The sequence below is a fragment of the Chrysemys picta genome, chromosome 7, assembly GCF_011386835.1.
Source record: "Chrysemys picta bellii isolate R12L10 chromosome 7, ASM1138683v2, whole genome shotgun sequence".
NCBI lineage: Eukaryota > Metazoa > Chordata > Testudines > Emydidae > Chrysemys > Chrysemys picta.
The window spans coordinates 71,391,742-71,412,964 of NC_088797.1; the positions used below are offsets into that span (position 1 = coordinate 71,391,742).

At 41.6% G+C, this 21,223-nt stretch overlaps 1 protein-coding gene across 3 annotated transcripts; it reads left to right on the forward strand.

Annotated features, from left to right (window-relative positions):
• The first annotated feature begins 771 nt into the window (after positions 1–771).
• Positions 772–20,689, forward strand: LOC101935648 (pulmonary surfactant-associated protein D-like). 3 transcript variants are annotated; one of them, XM_065551779.1, is made up of 8 exons: positions 772–1,034; positions 3,256–3,468; positions 5,316–5,432; positions 6,517–6,624; positions 7,044–7,160; positions 8,568–8,684; positions 10,432–10,515; positions 17,092–20,689. In XM_065551779.1, the coding sequence occupies exons 2-8, from the start codon at positions 3,267–3,269 to the stop codon at positions 17,466–17,468; spliced, it is 1,122 nt and encodes a 373-aa protein (XP_065407851.1). In that variant the 5' UTR covers positions 772–1,034; positions 3,256–3,266; the 3' UTR covers positions 17,469–20,689. The 3 variants fall into 3 exon arrangements, with proteins under 3 accessions (XP_065407851.1, XP_065407849.1, XP_065407850.1); XM_065551777.1 differs by lacking the exon at positions 772–1,034 and adding an exon at positions 1,735–1,892; XM_065551778.1 differs by lacking the exon at positions 772–1,034 and adding an exon at positions 1,758–1,892 and having other exon boundaries at positions 3,252–3,468.
• The last annotated feature ends 534 nt before the right edge of the window (positions 20,690–21,223 follow it).

Consider the following 21,223-nt stretch of genomic DNA (forward strand, 5'->3'; position numbering starts at 1 on the left):
AAGGAATGGGGGCCTGACGACATATACCCAGAATCACCCACAACACTGTTTTTGACCCATCAGGCATTGGGATCTCAACCCAGAATTCCAATGGGTGGCAGCGACTGCGGGAACTGTGGGATAGCTACCCACAGTGCAACACTCCGCAAGTCGATGCTAGCCTCGGTACTGTGGATGCAGTCCGCCAACTTAATGCACTTAGAGCATTTTGTGTGGGGACACATAGAATCGATTGTATAAAAATGATTTGTAAAAAACTGACTTCTACAAATTCGACCTAATTTCGTAGTGTAGACATACCCTTGGTCTGTGTCATTGCAGACACAGTTGTTTGATTCCAGAAATGGCTGAAGGGTCCAGAGAGTTTTTATATCTTCTCAACCAACTGGGACATCCCCAGAAATAAGGAGGGCATTACTTCTTGAAAATATGCAGTGGAAAATTGCTTGCATAGTGTCCATTTGCTAGAGACAAAAATGCATGGTTCGAGAAGAGCTCTGATATATACCATTTATTGAAAAGAAGGCTATTTGAGCTCAGTATATTGCAGAGAATATTTAGATCCTTTCCTTTCTGTGTAAATTTTAGATGTTGCCTTTACTGCTTGTGACAGGTGTACTCCCTGCACTGACCCTGACAAGGGTGAATTAGGTCAGGTGGGCCCAATCAGCCAGTTAAGCAGCCAATGAAGGAGCTAACTGGGAGAAAGCTGACCTGTGAAGGAAGAGGAGGGGCCTTTATAAAACCCCAGAACTCAGAGCAAAAAGGGGCTTAGGGAAAGGCAGCAAGGCACAGGAAGGAATAGGCCTTGGCTGCTGTGTAGCAGGTCCCTGAGCCAGAACCCAGAGTAGAGGGTGGGCCCAGGTTCAGTGGCGAAGCCAGGTTTTAGCAGCAGGGGGAGCGAACACACAAAAAAAGGTGCCACCTTCCGCGAAGAAAAAAGAAAAAAAGAAAAAAAAGAAAAACCCTGATTGTCCCGGAGTGGCTGAAGGACCCGCCACCGAAGTGCTGCCAAAGACCCAGAGCGCTGCCAGGTGAGTAAAAGTGCTACCGAAGACCCGGGTCAGTAAAAATTAAAAAGACGCCACTTTTCTGCTCAGTGGGAGTGGCCGCTCCCCCTCAGCTGTGCTACTGCCCAGGCTCCCCTGCCAGCCACTGAAGGAGTGGCACCTGGGTCAGTGAATGGGGGGAGTTCCTGAGACTGCTAATGAACAGGAAATTTGATGCACATCTGCCCCAGAAGGGGAAAGCACAGAGTGACCTGGACAGAGGGCCAAGTCATGAAGAGGATGCTGCAGTTCCTGGAGCAAGAGGGGGGCCACAGAGCAGAAAGAGATGGAAGGGGCATTGGCTGCACAGAGCTAATCCCCAGAACAGTCAGGAGGTGGTGCCATCCCACAGTGAGTAGAGGCCCCCGTCACACTGCTAAATTTAGTGAGATCCAGGTTATCCCCTGTATGACCCTGATCCACAGCCTGTCAACTTCCTTGGCCTTTTGATCATGCCCAGCATGTGCAGTTTGCACAGGCTTAAACTGTGAGCTATAAACTGCACACACTTTTTCCAAGATTGCCAAATATAAGAGAGGTCAGATTAGTGTATGGGCTTGGATCATGTCCTGCAGTCTCTTAGGCCAGATCTGTTCCAACTTCCCTTTGGTTTGCATTAGTGGGAAATCCCTTTCTTGTACCTGGCCTTCACTATCGCCAACGTTTCAAGATAAACTAGAATGTTGAAATGTTCTTTAGCAAAACTAAAACTCCTGTTTACTGGAATGTGATATGGCTGAGAAACCGGATGTCATGTTACTCAATGCATACCATATAAATGGAGGGTTGAACTCTTATTAAAGCATTCCTGTAATGCTTCTGTAGAGCACCAGAAATTACAGAGTAAGTGACTGGATATCATCAATGCTGTTACTTTTAATTCTGTCCTTTAATGATTAAGTTGCATTCAGCATGTAGCAAACTTTATATTTTGAGTTTATTTTAAAATATTATTTATGGAATATTATGTGACTGTCTGAATACTTCTACAATATATGAGGTTGAAATTTAATATAGCAGGTGGCATTGTATTAAATGAATTTGAGTAATGCATCTCTTGCTTATTAACAGATGGTGTACTTCTAGGTTTGATTTTAATCGTTTCAGAGAAACTTGTCAGTGCTTAGTTAACCCTTTTCATGCTTGTGTGAAATGTATGTACAGTAGAAGCAAATTCTGGTATGTTAATTTCTTGGCTGCCAATTACTAAAATACACCGAGTTTATCAGCTGGCTTTTAGTGCAGTGCCTTTCTGAACAAATCAAACCTTTGATCTCTTCTGATATTTTTCTGTAACTGGGTATTTAGCAAAAAGGGAGAAATCCACTACGTTAACCATCAATCCCCGGATCTTAAGGGCCCAATTGTCATTTTTTGGCCCAGCCTGTTTAAAGGGTAGTGGCTCAGCAGGAGATTCTTGGGGCCATTATGTTCCAGCAGGCACAATTGATGCAGGACCACAGGAGAACTATAGTCACTGAGCGACCTTTGAACAGGGTGCAGCTTGTGCTCCTTAGAACCCTTTTTGCTGGCTGATGTGGGGGAAAGAGTCATGACTCTGACCCTTTCCTAAATCCTCCAAAGCAGCCTCTGCCCACATCAACATTTGTGTGACCAGGACTGCAGTTGTGTCCTGAATTACAAGGACAGCAATCCTGTCCAGCCCATGTGCCCACTTCCCCAGCATGCACAGTGCACCTGAGCAGGGCTCTACCCAGTTCACTCTCTAGAAAAACAGTTGCTCAGCTCACTTAAATCTTAAGAATTATGGCCTGCTCCAGCAGATGTATTCTGCACAGGAGGACCTCTGCACCTACCTGCAGCCCCATTGGCTGCAGTGGGGAACCACATAGGTGCCCGTCCACATGGGATAAGGAACAGGATCAGGTCTCAAGTGTTTGCAAACACTTAAATAGTGGATGGCACGATGGGACTTAAATTTAGTTCATTCTGGTTTTGCATGGTGAATAATTTAACAAAGGACAAACTTTAAAAAAAGTTTCTTTAAGATCTGTCCAGAATTTAATAAAGTGTTTTCCATGAGCACTGATGCTTTATGTAAAATAATGACAAACCAAGATAAATGAACTAGAATGTAGGCATTGAGCATTTCTTTGTTTAATCAGTTTTCACTACGAAATATAAACTGATTACATGGAGTGAAAATGCTCTTAGGGTAACTCTGTGATTTTTTTCAATAAGTCAGACACCTGAAAAATGCTGCTGCTTCCAACACTGATCACTTTTGCTCTGGGAATATCCCTGTTGAAAACATCCACTGCAAATCCAAGCCAGAGTGTTCAAAAATGGGATCCAAATGCATGTGCAGTAGTTGTATGTGGACCTGCTCAGAACGGATTACCAGGCAGAGATGGAAGAGATGGGAAAGAAGGCCCTAAAGGAGAAAAGGGAAGTCAAGGTATAGAAGTATTTACTTCCTAATGTTATGCTTACTATTCACACGTCTGTCTGGTATTATTTTTCAACCATTACTCATTTAAAAGATGCTTCCTAGAAACCATTTAGCTCTGCAAAGCTTGTACAAAAAGATGCAGCTAATCATACGGTATGTAAAACCTGAAGGTCCTTATGTTCCTACTGGTAATTACTGAAGGCTGGGATAGAGCTGACAGTATTGTTCATATTCAGAATGAAACCTCTTACTATATAGGACTGGATGCCTCTGGGGTAGATGAAGTGCTGTAGAACCTTTAATCTCTGGATCACCAATTTGATATCTGGCTTGGGTTGGTAGTGATTGAAAGTTGTTACTGCTAGACATGGCTCAGAAACAGATTTTTAAAATGCAATTTTCCCCAGATTTTTAAGAAACCAAACTATGTAGACTAGCTCTGTGTTGGTTTAAAAAAAAAAACCTGTGAAAATTGTCTAAATTTTCTTTCCCAAAAATATCCAGAAGTTTGAGGAGGACAGAGGGTCAAACAAGGCAAAATATGCATGCTGAATGTAAACACTCAATTGGGACTAGATTCACTTCAGTGAACCCTTGGACTTCAGTGGGACCACTCACATGGGTAAATACTCTTTTGGGTGAGTGAGTGTTCCCACAGTAAAATAAAGCAGAGAATTTGACTGTGGTATTTCTTTTCAGAGAAGTCTTATTTACACTGAATATTTAAAATAACTTCGCTACAATAAAAACACTTCCCTTTTTACCTGCCTCTTACCTCAGATCAATTTTGTTTAGCAAGAGCTCCATCAAGATATGTTGTAGGGTATTTCTCTGAGGTTTGCACAATTACTTAATTCCTAATACAAATCCCAGAATAGACGCTAGAAGAAAAAACTGGCTTACAGGACTAACAAAGGTTTCCCATATTGAGGTTTACATTGAAGGATTACTTTCTCATTCAATAATATTGCATTTGGTTACAAATTATAAAAAGGGAATTAATTAATTTACAATAGGTACCTAAAAGAACCTGTCATATTATTCATTGTGAATAATGTATCTGAACAATTTAGTCCTTATTCCTTTTTGTACGTTGTCTACAAACTGTTAATCGTTTTTGTACATTGGTTCATTTTTTTGCAATTGCTCACTGACCAGTTTTGTGAAGTTTTATTTGCAGACTCATCTCTGAGTATTTGGTATTATTTGCATGGCTTGTTTATTCCTGTAAGTCCCCTGCTTTTCTTTTCCATCCCTGCATGAATGGCTTCAGTTTTGTAAACAAAAATCACAGTTCCTCCCCTCTTTTTATCCACAAATTATCCTTGAACATTCTTAATTGTTTATCGAATCTATTGTGTGAATAATTAAAAGAGCTGTTCAGAATAGTCACAGGAGCCTTTGCATTGTGAATGCTCTTGCAAATATATATTCATGGTGGTATTTGGAATGGTTTTGCTCTCCTCTACCACCACTTTTTGTGAATAAAAACACAAATTTCATTAATTCATAAATAAAAGTGGGCACGGATTGGTGAGTGTTACGTGCAAGAATATTAAACCAATACTTCCTAGCGATATTTCCTCAGGTCTAGAGCAGTGATTAATTAAACCCACAGGAGAATATTCTCTTCTTTGATTCACACAATATTGATTTCTGTTACATATGTTCACTCTTACCCCAGGGTGAGCACCCTTTTCAACATGCGTCTTCCATTTGCTACCACAGTTATTTTAATCTTAAATAAATCATTAAACCATCTTGACCTTATTCTATTTATATGCAAATCTCTTGCAGCTCACTCAGTTTTTTCTTTTTTTAAATCTATTATTTTTCTTTTGACCCAACACTAGGATTACAGGGATTAAAAGGGTCACAAGGTCCCCCAGGAAAGATGGGTCCTGCTGGACAAGTAGGAGGAAAGGGCTCACCAGGAGAAAAAGGCACAAAAGGAGATATTGGAGATAGAGGTAAGAGCTATGATGATTTTGATTGGGAAGGTTAATGTGATCACTAGCCATTAACCATCTGAAAAAATCTTAAAAGAACTGAAATTAAGCAGAACTGAAAGTAAACATGTTTACTCCAACTAAATTAATCTTAATGGTGGACCTTCGAGTACTAAAATACATGATCTATGGGGTTATAACTACTACTATTGGGATAAAAACTGAACAAAAGTAAATTTAGGTTAAATATCCAAATATATGTATGTATACAGTATTGGAACAATCCTATACTGCCCCAGGAGATAGAGAAAATCTCCTGATAGTAGAGATGAGCCTATACCATAAAATTTGAATGTAGGGCTTAGTTTGGGCCTTATAGTAAAACTGTGTAAAGACCAGTGGCTTAGCTTCACAGGAATTTGAACAAAGCATTTATCTAGCCTTGATCCTTGTACCTTCTCATCCAAAAATATTTTACTTTCAATTTCAACCAGTTTTGTAACAAAATTGCAAATTTCACATGATTTTCAGACAAAATTATAAATGAGGCTACGGCGTGTTCATTCTGTATTAATCTAGGTACATGTGAAATTTATTGAACTTTTCAGTGGTCTTAGTTTTGTGTTCATCTTCAGAGAGGATATCAAATGAGTTTTGTATTGTTTCACTGCAAACATTTCATATGGGTCCTACCAAACAGGGCTTTCATATTTTTAGTTTATAGCATTTTTAAAAATGAATAAAAATGACTTTGCATACTCAGAATTCAGATGAACAGAACTCTTTAAAACAGATTTTACCTTTGTCATAATTCTCTAATTTCAAACAGAACTCCCTTTCCTTGGAAAAAATGAGTGGGTCAAGGATTTTGCACCAAAAAGAGCAATCTAATTTTGATTATTGAATTGGCTACTGATTGTATGTTATCACATTCCGGTCATCACTCTCAACTTGTTCATCTCAATTTGTTGCCCATACACAAAGTTGCAACCAGTCAGGCATTATTAAAAAAAGAATGGATCTTTCCAAGCAGGGACAGTCGTTTTAATAGGGTTATGATATAAATAAACATTTCATGCATTTCCCTTTCACCCTGTTTCATCAGGATTACAAGGTGTCCCAGGTCTGAAGGGTAACCCAGGCAGTGCAGGCCCTTCTGGGCCAAAAGGGGATAAAGGTTCAACAGGTGAAAAAGGAGTAAAAGGGGAGAGAGGTAAGTGGTGTCATTAGACTGTATTGTGCACTTCAGTGATTCTTTCCAATCTAATGGTGCTGTACAGTATTCAAAAATAGATATTGTGGGTTATTGTGCACTTGGATATGTGCAATTTTCTTTAACTTTCTCTAATTTCTATATGATGTGGGAATTATACAAGTCGCAATTGAATCATCTAGCTGGGATGGGATAGTTTGACTGTGCACCAAAAAGCAGTAGGAATTTTCCCTCTGATATTTATAATCTGTAACATGATGGTGCTAGATTTCAAAATCCACACACTCCTCAAGTCTCCCTGTGCATTCACTCAGTCTATCATCAAGTAACCGGCAAAGCCCAGAATTATTCCCATCAGGAGACTCACTGAGAATAAAATTGCTGGGTTTGTACATCTCATTCCCTTCATCACTCCCTAGGCCTGCCAGGAACTACAGGTTCGCAGGGCCAGAAAGGAATCGCAGGCTCCCCTGGGCCAAAAGGGGACAAAGGTTCAGTAGGTGAAAAGGGAGCAAAAGGAGACAAAGGAGACAGAGGTAAGTGATGTAGACAGGCTTGAATTCTGCATTGCAAAGATTGCTTCCAATTTAACAATTTCTCTTCTGCTGCAAATTTCCACAGCTCCATTGCCTCCATTTACCCTGGCCGAGAACTTGTCCCGTAGACTTAGGAGATAGTGACGGACACAAGTTGAAAGGGTTCAAGATTCCATTTAGTTAAATACAAAGCCAAAGGCTGTACACTTATCTGAAGCATAACCAAATCTCCTTTGCCCTAGAAATCAGGACTCAGCTCTTGGAAATACAGCCTCTCTAATGAAATTCATGGAATTCTTAGTTCTAACCGATTGAAAACTACTGAGTAAATAGCTTGCTTTTTTTCCAGAATTTCAGTATTTCAATGTTTCCATGTTTAACCAATGCCAGTTAGGGCTTTACTACACAGGGAAATTGGCCGGCATAATAATAGTGGAATAGATATATTGCACTGTAGCTTTATTGGTCAATTTCCCCATGTAGACAAGCCCTTAGTGTAGTTAGGAGTACAAAAATAAGCATTCCCAGAAAGTTAAACTAACTTTCCTGACAGTAAACCAATCCTTAATTTAAGTTCAAATAAGGACATATCTTATCTAAACTAGTTTCATCACCCCACAGTACATGAATTGCTAAATCTTAACAGAACTTCTATTTGTATTTACCTGCAATTGCTACATGATGTCAGAATTATGTAAGTCTTAATAAAATTGCTTTAGTATTCCTAAGTAATCTGATATTCATCATTTAGATTTAATGGGTATTAGATGGTGGAGTTACGTCTACCATTATTAGATGCACTCTTCACATTTCTCTGTGCAATTGTTGCTCAGGCAGTGTAACATCAAGCAAACGGCAAAGAGCATATATGTCACTACTGTAATTATAATTCTTAATAGTGATATAGTGCTTTGCGTTTTCAAAGTGCTTTACAAATATTAATCACTTCTGAAGGTGTGTGATTATCCATATTTTACAAATGAAGAAACTGGGGCACAACCTGTGGAAGTTGTAATTTGTCCAACATTAGCATTAGAGCTTTTATTAGAACTCAGGGATCCCTGGATCTCAGCCCGTGTTCAAATAAATAAAAATATGTGAGAGCACGGTTATCCATTTATTAGAGCAGTGTATTGCGTGTCAGGACACCTGGGTTCTATACCTTGCCCTGCTACTGTTTCACTATGTGACCTCGGCCAATAGGGTTGCCTCTCTGGATCTCAGTTACTTTATTTGCTTAGTTCGAAGACAGCATCAAGGCTAAATTGATTGATTGTTGGTAAAATATTATGAGATTTTTAGAGGAAAGACGTTGTGTAAATGCCCATTATTTTATATATGAAATTAGAAAACTATCTGCAGATTAACTTGTTCTCTTTGTATCTGTTTGACTTGCTCTAACAATAGGGTTACAAGGAAGCTCAGGTTTACAGGGTCCCAAAGGGCAAATTGGTTCTCCTGGGCTAAAAGGTGATAAAGGTTCAGTAGGTGAAAAAGGAACAAAGGGAGACAGTGGACTATCAGGTACGTAAAGCAATGGGGTTTGTTTGTTTGCTGGGGAAGGGACTTAAGAGTTTTCTCTGTTGGTGTGTGCTAATGAATTTTGGACCACTTTCTACCCCTCATCCACAAGTGGGCTCAAGTAAGCCCCATCTGGGGAAAAATGTATGAGGAGAGATTTTCTCTCTCTACCAATGTATATTCAATTTACATGTTCATAATTTACATTATGTAAAACTGGTTCACCAGCAAAATGCAAGACATTACCTAAAATAAAGATCAAAATATCGCTATGAAATATAAGATTAATCAGTAGTATTTTATAAATTATATAGCAGCCATCTGTTTCATGGATAGAATCCTGGTCCCACTGAGTCAATGACAAAACTCCTGTTTACATAATGGAGCGAAGATTTCAAATCATAAAAATCAGAGTAGTAAACCCATTCTAGTAATCACAAAATCTTCCTATGTATGATGAATTTATATTTTCAAAAATAATTTTAAAAATTGTACTGCTTCCTTTCTGGCTCTTTTCTGATCGAGAAAAAATACCTTGAAATTTTCATGAGGACTCCAGTATATTTGTGGATATAGCTCACTATAGATTATTTTAATCCCTAGAGTGAAGGGGGAGGGGCAAGGAGCTTCTTACTTTAGACCAAATGATAAAACGCTTCACTAGAGCTTAATTATCCATTATTTTCTACCCCTCTAACACAGACATTAACCCAAGGGTGGACGTTGGATATCACTTTTGGTAGCTTACTAAAAAGAAATCATGCTGAGAGTAATGAGAGAATCAAAATATTGCACTATCCCAGGATGCAGATTGTCTGTTACAGAGCGTTTGTATGTGTGTATGTATATTATCTAGATAAATAGATTGAGATCTAGATAATACCTCATATGTAGATAAAGTAAAACCAGCATGTCCAAGCTCATAACAATGTTGTGAACCGTCCCTAGGGTACCATTTAGAAGTGCCCTCCCACCCCGCCCATCTACAACTTCAAAACACCCTCCTCCAACTCCACCTAATTGTTTACTGAGTGTAAAATGACACATCTCAGTGATATAGTAGCAGTGGAGAAAGCATTTTTAGCATTATGTAGCCCAGGACGACCAGTCTGGGCACTCAGGCCATGTCTACACTTACCGGTAGATCGGTAATGCTGCAAGAATCGATGCAGTGAGTGTCAATTCAGCGGGTCTGGTAAAGACATGCTAAATCAATGGGAGAGTACTCTCCCATCAATTTGTGTACTCCACCTCCCTGAGAAGCGTGAGGGAAGTCGACAGGAGATGCTCTCCCATTGACACAAGCTGTGTAGCCACCGCGGTAAGTGAATCTAACTATGTCGACTTCAGTTACATTATTCACATAACTGAAGTTGCACGAGTTAGATCCATTTACTGTGGTATTGTAGACCAGATCTCAGAAAGTGATATACCTACAGACTTTGGTCCCCAAGCACTATACGTGTGGATAGTGTAACGATGTTTAGTCCAGGCCTGTCCTTAAAGAGAAGGAGTAGGTAGAAATGATGCAATCTTTCCTTCAGGTAATGGATAGACACATCCACACATCCTGTGTAATTCTTATCCCATAAAAAAGCTAGGCAATCCAGGTTTAGATCTATAACCTGGACATATAGCGATTTAGATCATAACCAAGACATCTGTAGAGTAGAAACTACAGGTCTGCTGTTATTTATCTGTATTACTTATTTCTTTTAACATTAAGATTAATGCAACTTTCTTCATTCAGAGATCAATCTCCTTAAAAGACAAGTAAGTACTTTGGAAGGGCAGCTGAGAGCTCTGCAAAGCAGCTTCTCCAAGTACAAACAAGGTAAGATGATGCTGTAGTAGGATGCTGCCTTTCAACACAATTTTACCTCTGATCTCTTTTAAGCCTTCTGATTTGTAGTCTGATGCATTAAACAGTGGTTTTGTTCATTTTCATTATTAATGAATTATACAATGCCTCAGACTTATGTGATACTTTATAAAATATAGAGCAGAGCACATTCTCTGCCCCAAAGACAGTACAAAGGCCCAATCCAATGAGAGATGAATTCTCTGGGGTGATCCCAAGTACCCTCAGATCTCACTGAATCCAGTTACAGACACTGAGCATCTCTCTGTAAGTACTGGTCTCCTCACAAGATCAGGCCCTATGTGGAAAAGGGCTGTTCTTCGCATAAAAGGTGTGCCACTTTCATTAAACTGGATTCGACTTAGTTAAACTGGTGAAAACTCCTGTGTGAACACTCTCAAATTGATTATACACTGGATTATATCAATTTAAGTTTAAATCATCAAGGAATCAAATAGAGCTGACTAAGCCAGCTTTAAATCAAATGAAGAGTGTCTACACTCATTTAACTAAACTGGTTTAAAAATACACCTTTAGTTAAACTGGTGGATCTTTGTATATAGGCCAGGCCTACTGCCAAGGTAATTAATAGAGTTGGTCTGAAATATTCCAGTGAAACCTTCTTTCATTGGAATCAAAAACTTGTTACTTTTCAATGAAGTTCTGATAGAACCAAACCTGCCTAGTTTCCTGCCAGCTCACCTACCTGGCTCCTCAGCAACCCCCGTGGTGGAGTCACAGGGAGTCGGGAGCTTGGAAGCACTTGGGGTCCTAAGCGCCAAGCTCCTGGCTCCTCGGCCGCCTGGATTCCCATGGTGGGCTGCCCTGGAGCTGTGCTGCGTAGGGCTTCCTGCGTCCACAGCTCAGGGGCAGCCCGCCAGGCTGACTACCTCCTGAGCCTGGCCTCCATTCCCCTTTGGGGAGAATTTGGAAATGTTGAGGTTTTGTTCTGAATCAGAGTGGAGCCAACATTTAAATTAATGAAATCCTCTGGGGAAACCTTTCTCTGTCCAGCTCTAGTAATTTAACTCCAAAAACTAGAATCCTCTGCAAATCATGTGTTTGCTAATTGTATCCACCAGTGTGTGTTTGGCTAGCCTGAGACCATTTATACTAGGAGTTTTTCTTCGAGTGCTGAGCCCTATGTGTAGTCCACACCTCAGATGTGCATCATGCGCCTGAGACCTGAAAATCTTGTCAGTAATGTCTGTTCAGCTGTGTCTGTGCTCTGGAGCTCCTTGTGCTCCATACCAAGACTATAAGGGGCAATTCAGACTGACCTGCCTCTCCAGTTCCTTCTTACCACTGCATGGCCAGAGTTGGAGTCCTCTGTGTCTGATGATATCTTTGCACAGTCTGTAAATATAATTGTAGACAGTTGTTAGTCTGGCATTTTAAATAGTCTCTTTATAGTTAGTGTAGATTAGTTTTCCCTGCCTTTGGGACCCTTCCTGTTTCTCCCCCTTGGGAGAAGGGCCATGCCTAGAGTTCTGGAGTTTAACAAGTGTCTATCCTGCGTGTTCTCCTTCTTGGTCAGTGATGAGCACCAGTGCTGCCTTGACTCATAGATAGGGCTCTACCAAATTCACTGTCCATTTTGGTCAATTTCACGGTCATAGCATTTAAAAAATCATAAATTTCATGATTTCAGGTATTTAACTCTGAAAGTTCAAGGTGTTGTAGGGATCCTGACCCAAAAAGGAGTTGTGGGAGGGGTCACAAGGTTATTGTGGGGGGGAGGGGCAGGGCCACCAAGAGGGGGGGGCAAGTGGCCCATTTGCCCTGGGCTCTGCAGGGGCCCTGAGAATACAGTATTCTATAGTATTGCAACTTTTTTTTTAAGGAAGGGTCACTCAAAATTGCTTTGCCCCAGGCCCACTGAATCCTCTGGGCAGCCATGGGGGGAAGGGGGGTTGCGGTACTGTTACCCTTACTTCTGCGCTTCTGCAGGCGGCCGCGCTGCCTTCAGAGCTGGGCAGCTGGAGAGCAGTGGCTGCTGGCTGGGAGCCCACCAGCAGCAGCAGCACAGAAATAAGGATGGCATGGTATGGTATTGCCACCCTTCTGCGCTGCTGCCTGCAGAGCTGGGCACCAGTCAGCAGCTGTCACTCTCCGACCACCCAGCTCTGAAGGTAGCAGTGCTGAAGTAAGGATGACATGGTATGGTATTGCCATCCTTGCTTCTGTGCTGCTGCTGGCAGGGTGCTGCCTTCAGAGCTGAGCATCTGGCCACCAGCCGCCACTCTCTAGCCACCCAGCTCTGAAGACAGCGCAGAAGTAAGGGTAGCAATGCTACAACCCTTCCTAAATTAACCTGGTCACCCCCCTGCAACTCCGTTTTGGGTTAGGACCCCCAATTTGAGAAACGCTGGTCTCCCCTGTGAAATCTGTGTAGTATACGGTAAAAGTATAGAATACAGTAAAAGCACACAAAACACCAGATTTCACAGGGGGAGATTTCAGTGTGCTGCATTTTTCATGACTGTGAATTTGGTAGGATCCTATTCATAGCCTTTAAGGCCAGAGGGGATCATCAGGATCATCTAGTCTGACCTCCTGCACATTGCAGGCCACGGAAACTCACCCATTTCTGAAATAGACGCCTAACATCTGGCTGAGTTACTGAAGTCGTCAAATCATGATGTAAAGACTTCAAGTTACAGTGAATCTGCCACTTACTCTAGTTTAAGCCTGTAAGTGACCCATGCCCTAGGCTGCAGAGGAAGGGAGAAAAACCCCAGGGTCTGTGCCAATCTGACCCGGTGGGAAATTCCTTTCCATCCCCAAATATGACGATCAGTTAGACCCACTGAGCCAGACACCTTGGAAAGAATTCTCTGTAGTTACTCAGAACCCTCCCCTTCTAGTGTCCCACCCCCAGCCATTGGAGATATTTTCTGCTAGCAGATCGTCTATATGCCATTATAGGCAGTCTCAGCATATCATCCCCTCCATAAACTTATCAAGCTCAGTTTTGAATCCGTTAGTTTTTTCGGCTCCACTGCTCCCCTTGGAAGGCTGTTCCAGAACTTCACTTCTCTGATGCTTAGAACCTTCATCTAATTTCAAGCCTTACCTTGTTGATGGCCAGTTTATATCCATTTGTTCTTGTGTCCACATTGGCGTTTATCTTAAATAACTCCTCTCATTCCCTGTTATTTATCCCTCTGATGTATTTATAGAGCGCTATCATATCTCCCCTCAGCCATTGTTTGGTTTGGCTAAACAAGCCAAACTCTTTGATTCTCCTCCCCTAAGGAAGGTTTTCCATACATCTGATCATCCAGCTAACCCGTCTTTGCACCTTTTCCAGTATGAATTCATCTTTCTTAACCATGGGAGACCAGAATTGCACACAGTATTCCAGATGAGGTCTCACCAATGCTTTGTATAACGGTACTAACACTTGACCGTCCTTACTGGAAATACCTTGCCTGATGCATCCTAGAACTGCATTAGCCTTTTTCAAGGCTGCATCCCATTGGCAGCTCATACTGCCTTAGGGAGACTCATCTCCACCAAGCACCAATCCGCAGTTCCTTCTCTCCCTGATCCTGAGATAGATGAGAGTTTTGACTGAGGAAGTAGCTCATGGAGAAAGCCATGAGACCCTAGTCAGAACCAGGCAGAGACACGCCCCCACCCTTACCCCCAGTAGGTTGGCCTCAGTCCACGACCATTTCCTCTCTAATCATGAGCTCCAGAACAGAGGCCAAAACTGTTAAGTCCAAGGACCCATTATCTAGGGCCTTTCATGAGAATAAGGGGCACTCTCACTAACACTGGACCAGATCCCCTTCCAGATCTTGTCCCACAGGAAGGAATCCAAATTGAGCTCTGACTAACAAGCTGCAAAGTCGGCACCTGCTGGCACCCAGCTGGCCTAGGCAATTCTGGTTTCTGGACCTCCAGCAAATGTCAGTCCATCCTTTCATTAGCATTTAGCCCTTCCCAGATCTGCTAATTTAGGAGAATGATGGGATCAGCCATCCCAGCTTGGTCTCTCTTCACCTCATGGCCTGGTATTTGTATGGGTGCCGGACCTAGAGCATTGTTCTTCGGAGGCTTTTCAAACTGTTCTTAATCACAATTGAAAAGACTCCATCAGAAATGTTCTCTAGTTAAATGGAGGGATTTCTCTACCTTGGCAGAACAAAACTAGTTGTGGCCAGAGACAGTAGGTTTTCCTGCTTTTTTAACTACCTCCTCACTCTCAAGACATCGGGTCTTTTCCATTAGCTATCTGGGAGCCCACCTAGCAGCAGTCAATATCTTCCAGCCTTGGGGAGAGAGTTACTCTGTTTTTACCCACCCAATAACAATTAGATTCCTGAAGAGTCTTACTAGGACCCTCCGAGGTAGTGAATCTGACACCACTATGGGACTTCAATCTCAGTATTTACCAGGTCACCCTTGAACAACTGACCAAATGATCAGTGTGTTCCACTACCTGCCCTCTTTCCCCTCTCGTTTGGATTATGACTGGATTCTCAGTAGAGGAGAAAGCAGAGAAACAATCAGTCCACACCTCCCCTTAAACCCTTGCTACTGTATACAAGGAACTCCAGGGCACAACGGTACCAAAGGACACTTCTTGCAAGATTTTTCCAGTCTCAGATTCATGGTGCACATGCATACCCTCATATGGAATACAGATAGGGACCACACCTTTAACTAACCTCCAGTTACAGGTAGGTAATCTCCATTTCTGAAACAGAAGTCCATGCAGCAGCTGCTGGTGGTTTGTAGAGAGTTGACTTGTCACATGGTGCTGGCTCCTCCCTTTTATTTCCAGCTGCTAAATCTCATTCAGAACAGCAAAATAGGCATAAAACACTTGCCTAATGTTAGCAATTGCTGTAGCTGGTGCAGGGATTTTATGCTGTCACATAGGAGTGGAGGAGGCCCATGTGACTAATAATGGCAGGGAGGCAGTGTGAGCCATTACAAATGGGAGAATCGGTGTCCCCAAGATAACTTCTGTACTAACATCTGGCCCACCCAGCAAAAAATAGTTGAGAAACTTAGCAAAAATAAAGAGAAAAACTGGGCTCACAAGGGTGTGAGGAGATTATTAAAAGAGCTGTAAGATAACATTTATCTGGAAAATTAAATTGATGCATTCTGGCATTAGGACTTCGTTACCTGTGCATTTTCAGTCCGTTCACCAATGAATGCAAAGCTTGTGGGTTGTCATGGTGGAAGCAGGAGTTTGGCATCATGTGGTACTGTCCTGAAGTGATATTAATTTGTGATAATGCCATTCTACCAGCAAGAGCAATCAAGATGTTACATTTAGTAAATGAAAGCTGAATGTCGGAACACTGTCTAAGACAAATTATAGCAGTCTGATGTTCTAATATGTGCCGTAGGCTTGATTTAGACTGACGCCTAAGACTGTGCATCAAGTGCATACAAACCCTCACAGAGCACCGCTGGCCCAGATGAATGTCTATGTACTTTCAGCTCTGCAAAGAAGATGCTAAATTACAGGCTGTAAAACTTTTCAATGCTTTCTTCCTATCTTCTGAAGAGCTCCTGAGACAGCAATATGCTCCAAGATTTGTATGCATTGGCTGCTAAGTACTGCCCTTATCATGCTGACTTACATTTAATGTAGGTTGCTCTCCTAGCTAGATGTGACTAGTTAAAAATATAGCCAGCGTATTTAACGGATGCTCTTAATATATCTTGTAATGAACACATCCCAGGATAGTGATGGGGAAACCTCCAAAGGTTCAGAGTTCAGTTTGGATAAACACCTAAAACCTGAATGTGTAGCCAAACATCTCAAGTCTGCAAAAGCTGGATTGGAAATCTCACCAGAGCAGGCTTCGAGAAATTCTGGTCCTGGCAAACCGGGTCAAATTTTGGTCCTGTCTGGAAATACTGTGAGAATAATTTTTCATTGTCACATTTTAGTATTTCCAATGTTGGTTCTGCCAGAAATCCAGAAGGAATAGCCTTTGTCACCATATTGTGGCAAAGTTCCAGTTCTGATAGAAACATGAAGATATAAAAGGAAACATAAGGACATCAGGGTGAGATGCTGAAATATCCAGATGTTAATGGGATACTAAGGGGGAGAATGTCAGGGGGAGATGGGTGGGTGGAGGTCTTCTGGTTATAACACACAGTGAGCTGTGCTGGAAAAAATGATTGGGATTTGCAGCAAGTCCTAAAGATCAGAACAGATAGAAGCTAATTCAGGCCAAGAGGTGAGGAGTGAATTCCAAAATCTTGGCGCTCTCACAGAAAATGCCTCTCTTTGAATATTTCAGTGGTTCTAGGATTCGGACCTTAGGGATAGAATCTGTGGGCTTTGGATGAAAGGGGGTTTAGTCTGTAATTTAGCATGTAGCAATAAGGATCACTATACTTCAGTGATGGACTCCATGGTTCAGATCATCAGCTGGTGTAAAGTGATATAACTCCATTGAAATCAATGGACTTTAACTGATTTCTGCCACCTAGCCCCATAAATCTGTTGACTTCACCAAATCATACTTCGCTAGAGGCCTAATGTGGAGATATCTCTTTGTTTTCTAGTTATAATGTTCCCGAATGGCAGAATTGTCGGTGAAAAGATATTCATGACCAGTGGCTATGAAGGCAACTTTGACAGTCTGAAACAAAGGTGTTCCCAAGCTGGAGGCCAGCTTGCTTCTCCTCGGAATGCCGCCGAGAATGCTGCCATCCAGCAGATAGTTGTTTTGTACAACAAACCAGTGTTTCTTGGGATAAATGATATTCAGACAGAGGGTCGTTTCAAGTATCTAAATGGAGAAAACATTGTTTATTCCAACTGGCAAACAGGTGAACCAAATAATGACAAAGGTGTTGAGGACTGTGTAGAAGTCTATTCAAGCGGAAAGTGGAATGACAAATCCTGTGGAGAGAAACGGCTAATTGTGTGTGAATTTTAAACCACCTGTCATATTGCCTTTGCTTCACTTGATGGAAGAGACACATGCTGTAGTGTGTTAGAATCAAATATCTGTCATTTTTAAAGGGGCTTTGCAGGTATATAGGATATCAAAGTTTAAAACAAAATCATCAGATTCTGCTTTCTGTGCTAAACAATGTTAGTTCAAGTAGAAAGCAGTTTTCCTTCATGTACTGAGTCTGATAAAATCCAAATAAGTAGATGCAACCCCATGCAGAAACATACATTAATGGATTAGTCTCCTAGGAAATACAAGACAGACTTGACATTGTTCTGATTGGCCCCTAAGAGGTCACCTGTATGCCTAATGAATATGCTTGGCAGTGCATTCTCTTGCTTGGTTAACATTTATTATTTATTTTTTTCTGTGGGTGTACTCCAGAGCCACTCCATTCTAGGTCAGACTTCAATTGTGCAAGGAGCTGTACAAACACTAGGAAAACCTAGCCCCAAAGAGCTTATATTTGACTTTAAGAAGTATTCTGTGCTTGGAATTATTTCAGGATATATATTTGTGTTAAAACTTGGATCTGTTTGTTGAAATGTATAATGACCTGGAGGAATATAGGCCACCGCATTTTTGTACTGTTCGTTGCTTGATTTTTTGCCAGTGAACTATTGTACGCACTGTATTTTCAGGTGTGAAGGGTTTACATGGAATTAGATGACAGACTGCATGAATTTCCCCAAACAGTCTCAGATGACAAGGAACTTCAGTAAAATCAGATTCATTAGAAACAAAGAAAATCTTCTCAAAACAAAATGAATGATATGAAAGGAGGAAGGTGCTTAAATGACCCATTACTGTAATATTTGAGCCCTAATAACCTCTGTCCTGTCTGAGAAACTCCTTTTGATATCTTCATAAGACTCTTCCTTTTCCCAGTACAGACAGACTGGATTGCCTTCTGCTGTCCCAACACCCAACTGTGCATCAAATTCTGCTTTTGCACATTTGAAGAGGACTGTGTTTCTCAAATTTATGTTGCAATACAAAAAGATGCTGTATTCAGCTGACTTAATAGGTATAAATAGCTCATGACGTCTCAGGCCAAATTAAGACTCCATGAATGTCTTTTCTGGATAATGTGGTTAGTCTGAAGTCAAAGTCAGTATCTCACTGAGTCCCAAACTTAGAGATAATATCTGTGTTTCCCGATAGTTCCCTCTATATAAAATAGAAATTCTTGACAGATGAAGCTGCATTTGTCACAATTATACTTAATAGAATCTTTTTAAAAATCTAAAAATATCTAATTAAAAGAAAGAGATGAAAAGTTGTATAGAGCATATACTCTATCTTGAGCTCTTAGGCTAAGCATGTACCTGTGCCACATCAGTAGCTTGTCGGATAGGGAGCTGAAAATAATGATTACTTAGAGTACCCTGTCCAAGATGTATCCTTCCACCTTCACTGTAATTTCTGAGGCAGGTCCTACCAGGTCTTTAGGCAGCTACTTTTCTGGGGTAGTCATTGCCTCAGATAGATTAACCCTGCAGGAGTAGTTCTTCAGTCGGTATGCAGTACACTCCTTCACTGATCCCCTCTGGTGTTTCCTTGATTCACTCAACGTTGTAGGAGCTTTCAAATGAAGTCTCTTGTGTTCCTGAGTTGAGGATGTCTTCTAACTTTATGCCCAATTTCCCCACATTTCAAATACATCACAGGATTGTTGCCCCCAGTAGGAGGTGGTGATCTCTGCTTTTCTGGGGGCATAGCTACATGATTTGCAAGTGTTAGAGTAGCTATGAGGGATGGCTACCTTCCTTTTCTCTAGGATTAACTCCTTCTCCTGGACTTTTGGGAGCTACTGCTTTGGCCTGCAATACAGGGTCCTTCTTCACTGCCTCCCTATTCTCTTCTTCTCTGACTTCCTTAAATAGGGCCAGGAAGGTGGGTGGTTCACGTGTAGGTTGAGGAATATGATGTCAGCAAAGAGAGTGCCCCTGGACACCTGGGTAATTTGGGCTTGGTTCACCCTCTTCAGCTGGATACCCTTCTTCAGAGTTACTCTCACGAGTAACTGCTGAAATCTCATCAGGAACTCAGGCATTTTTTCTTCCTGATGTCATTTAAGATCCCTGAACCAGAAGTACAGGTCTTCACTACTCTGTGGTTCCATATGTACTCTCTAAGGCAACTAGGAATGTACATGGCACCAGAGTTGCTGGTTCTGAGGACCCTATGGCTTTCTGCTATCCTCTCTCCCCATCTTTTCTGCATTGCCACTCTGGGACCACTTCGGTGGCCTGGTCAATCCAACTTTCAAAATCCTCTTCGTCCAAAAGCATGAGCAACTTCTCTGAAAATATCTTCAGTCTCTTACAGTGGCTGCCATCCAGGAGGGTGAGCCACGCTTCTCCACAAGATATCCCACAAGCTGGCCCCAGCTGTCAGTCATGGGTGAAAGAGGAACACTCCCTGGCTTCAAATCTTTCTGTGCTGGGAAAGACTGTAGCTTTGGCACTAAAATCTGTAGGTGCAATGCTCACAGGCGCAACACTCACCACCTCCTAAATCGCTGTCTCCGGGATGGTGATCCTTCTGGTGCTATTACCTCCCTGGGTATTCTGGTGGCATCCAGCACTTTGAGTGCTGTATCAGGGCAATGCTGCTCCTTGCTTTCAGCTCTGGTGAATAATCCATTATCTATGAGTCTCCCACAAGCCTTCTCAGCATGAGAACACTTAGGCTGTCCATCTGTAGGGTTACTGGGGATTCTTGTTACTATAAAGGACTGGCTGTAAGCAGCTTCCTTTGCTCCAGTCAGAAAGCCAAGTGCTTCTCATCTTGCATTTCAGCTTCACCCCCTAGGTGGCACTGAACTCATTGCTAACAGGCTGAGTAAGAAGTTGTGAACTGATTGTGTTTGATTGCCTCCATCCATAACCACTCTCCGAGGTGTGGCTTAAACCTACTCCCTTTTCTCTCCCTGGGGCTTGGTATCACTAATATTTGTAGCAACTTCTCCCATCTCATCATGCAGGTCGGGTTCTGGATTTTTTTTGTTGGCACCTTCTGCCTCCACTGTCAGTGACGCTTCACCATGTCAGACATACAGGGCTGCTGCCCTTGAGAAAGCAGTAATATTCAGGGTTCCTAGAAAGCTGTTTGCTGAGGAAAAACATGGAATTTATGTTTTTACAGAGAATCTTTAGTTTTTACATTTTGTGAAAAAATAAAAACATACATTAACTACATTTTTACTGAAAGTACCGGTGTCGCTTATTCAATGTGTGCAACCTCCCCTTCTTGTGGTTGATTTTTGAATGCACTTTAAATTTACATAGCTAAATATACTCCAATAAACTGCTTCCGGCATATAGAGGTTATTCAGTGGCATATAGGGGTTCATGTATTAATGCATCTCAAATTTCACTTCAGCTTCCAGACATGAGTAATTAAAGTTATAAACAGATGCTGAAAACTTTAAAAATCGCCCCTAAAAACCATGTCACTGAGTTTGGCAAGGACAAATTTCACACTGATGGTAATGTGCTGTTCTGTACTGTATGCAGTAAGGCTGTAGATTATGTCTGAAGGCAGACAATTGTAGAACACATGGAAAGCACTAAACGTAAACTGAATGAAAAGAAACAAAAACAAGAGAAACGGGTTAAGGTTAACTAATAACTATTCAACATTTATAAATAAGCCATTTGCCCACATCCTAACACTCTGAATTTCCTCCAGCCCCAGCTCCCCCACAACACACTCCCAATGTGGATGGTACG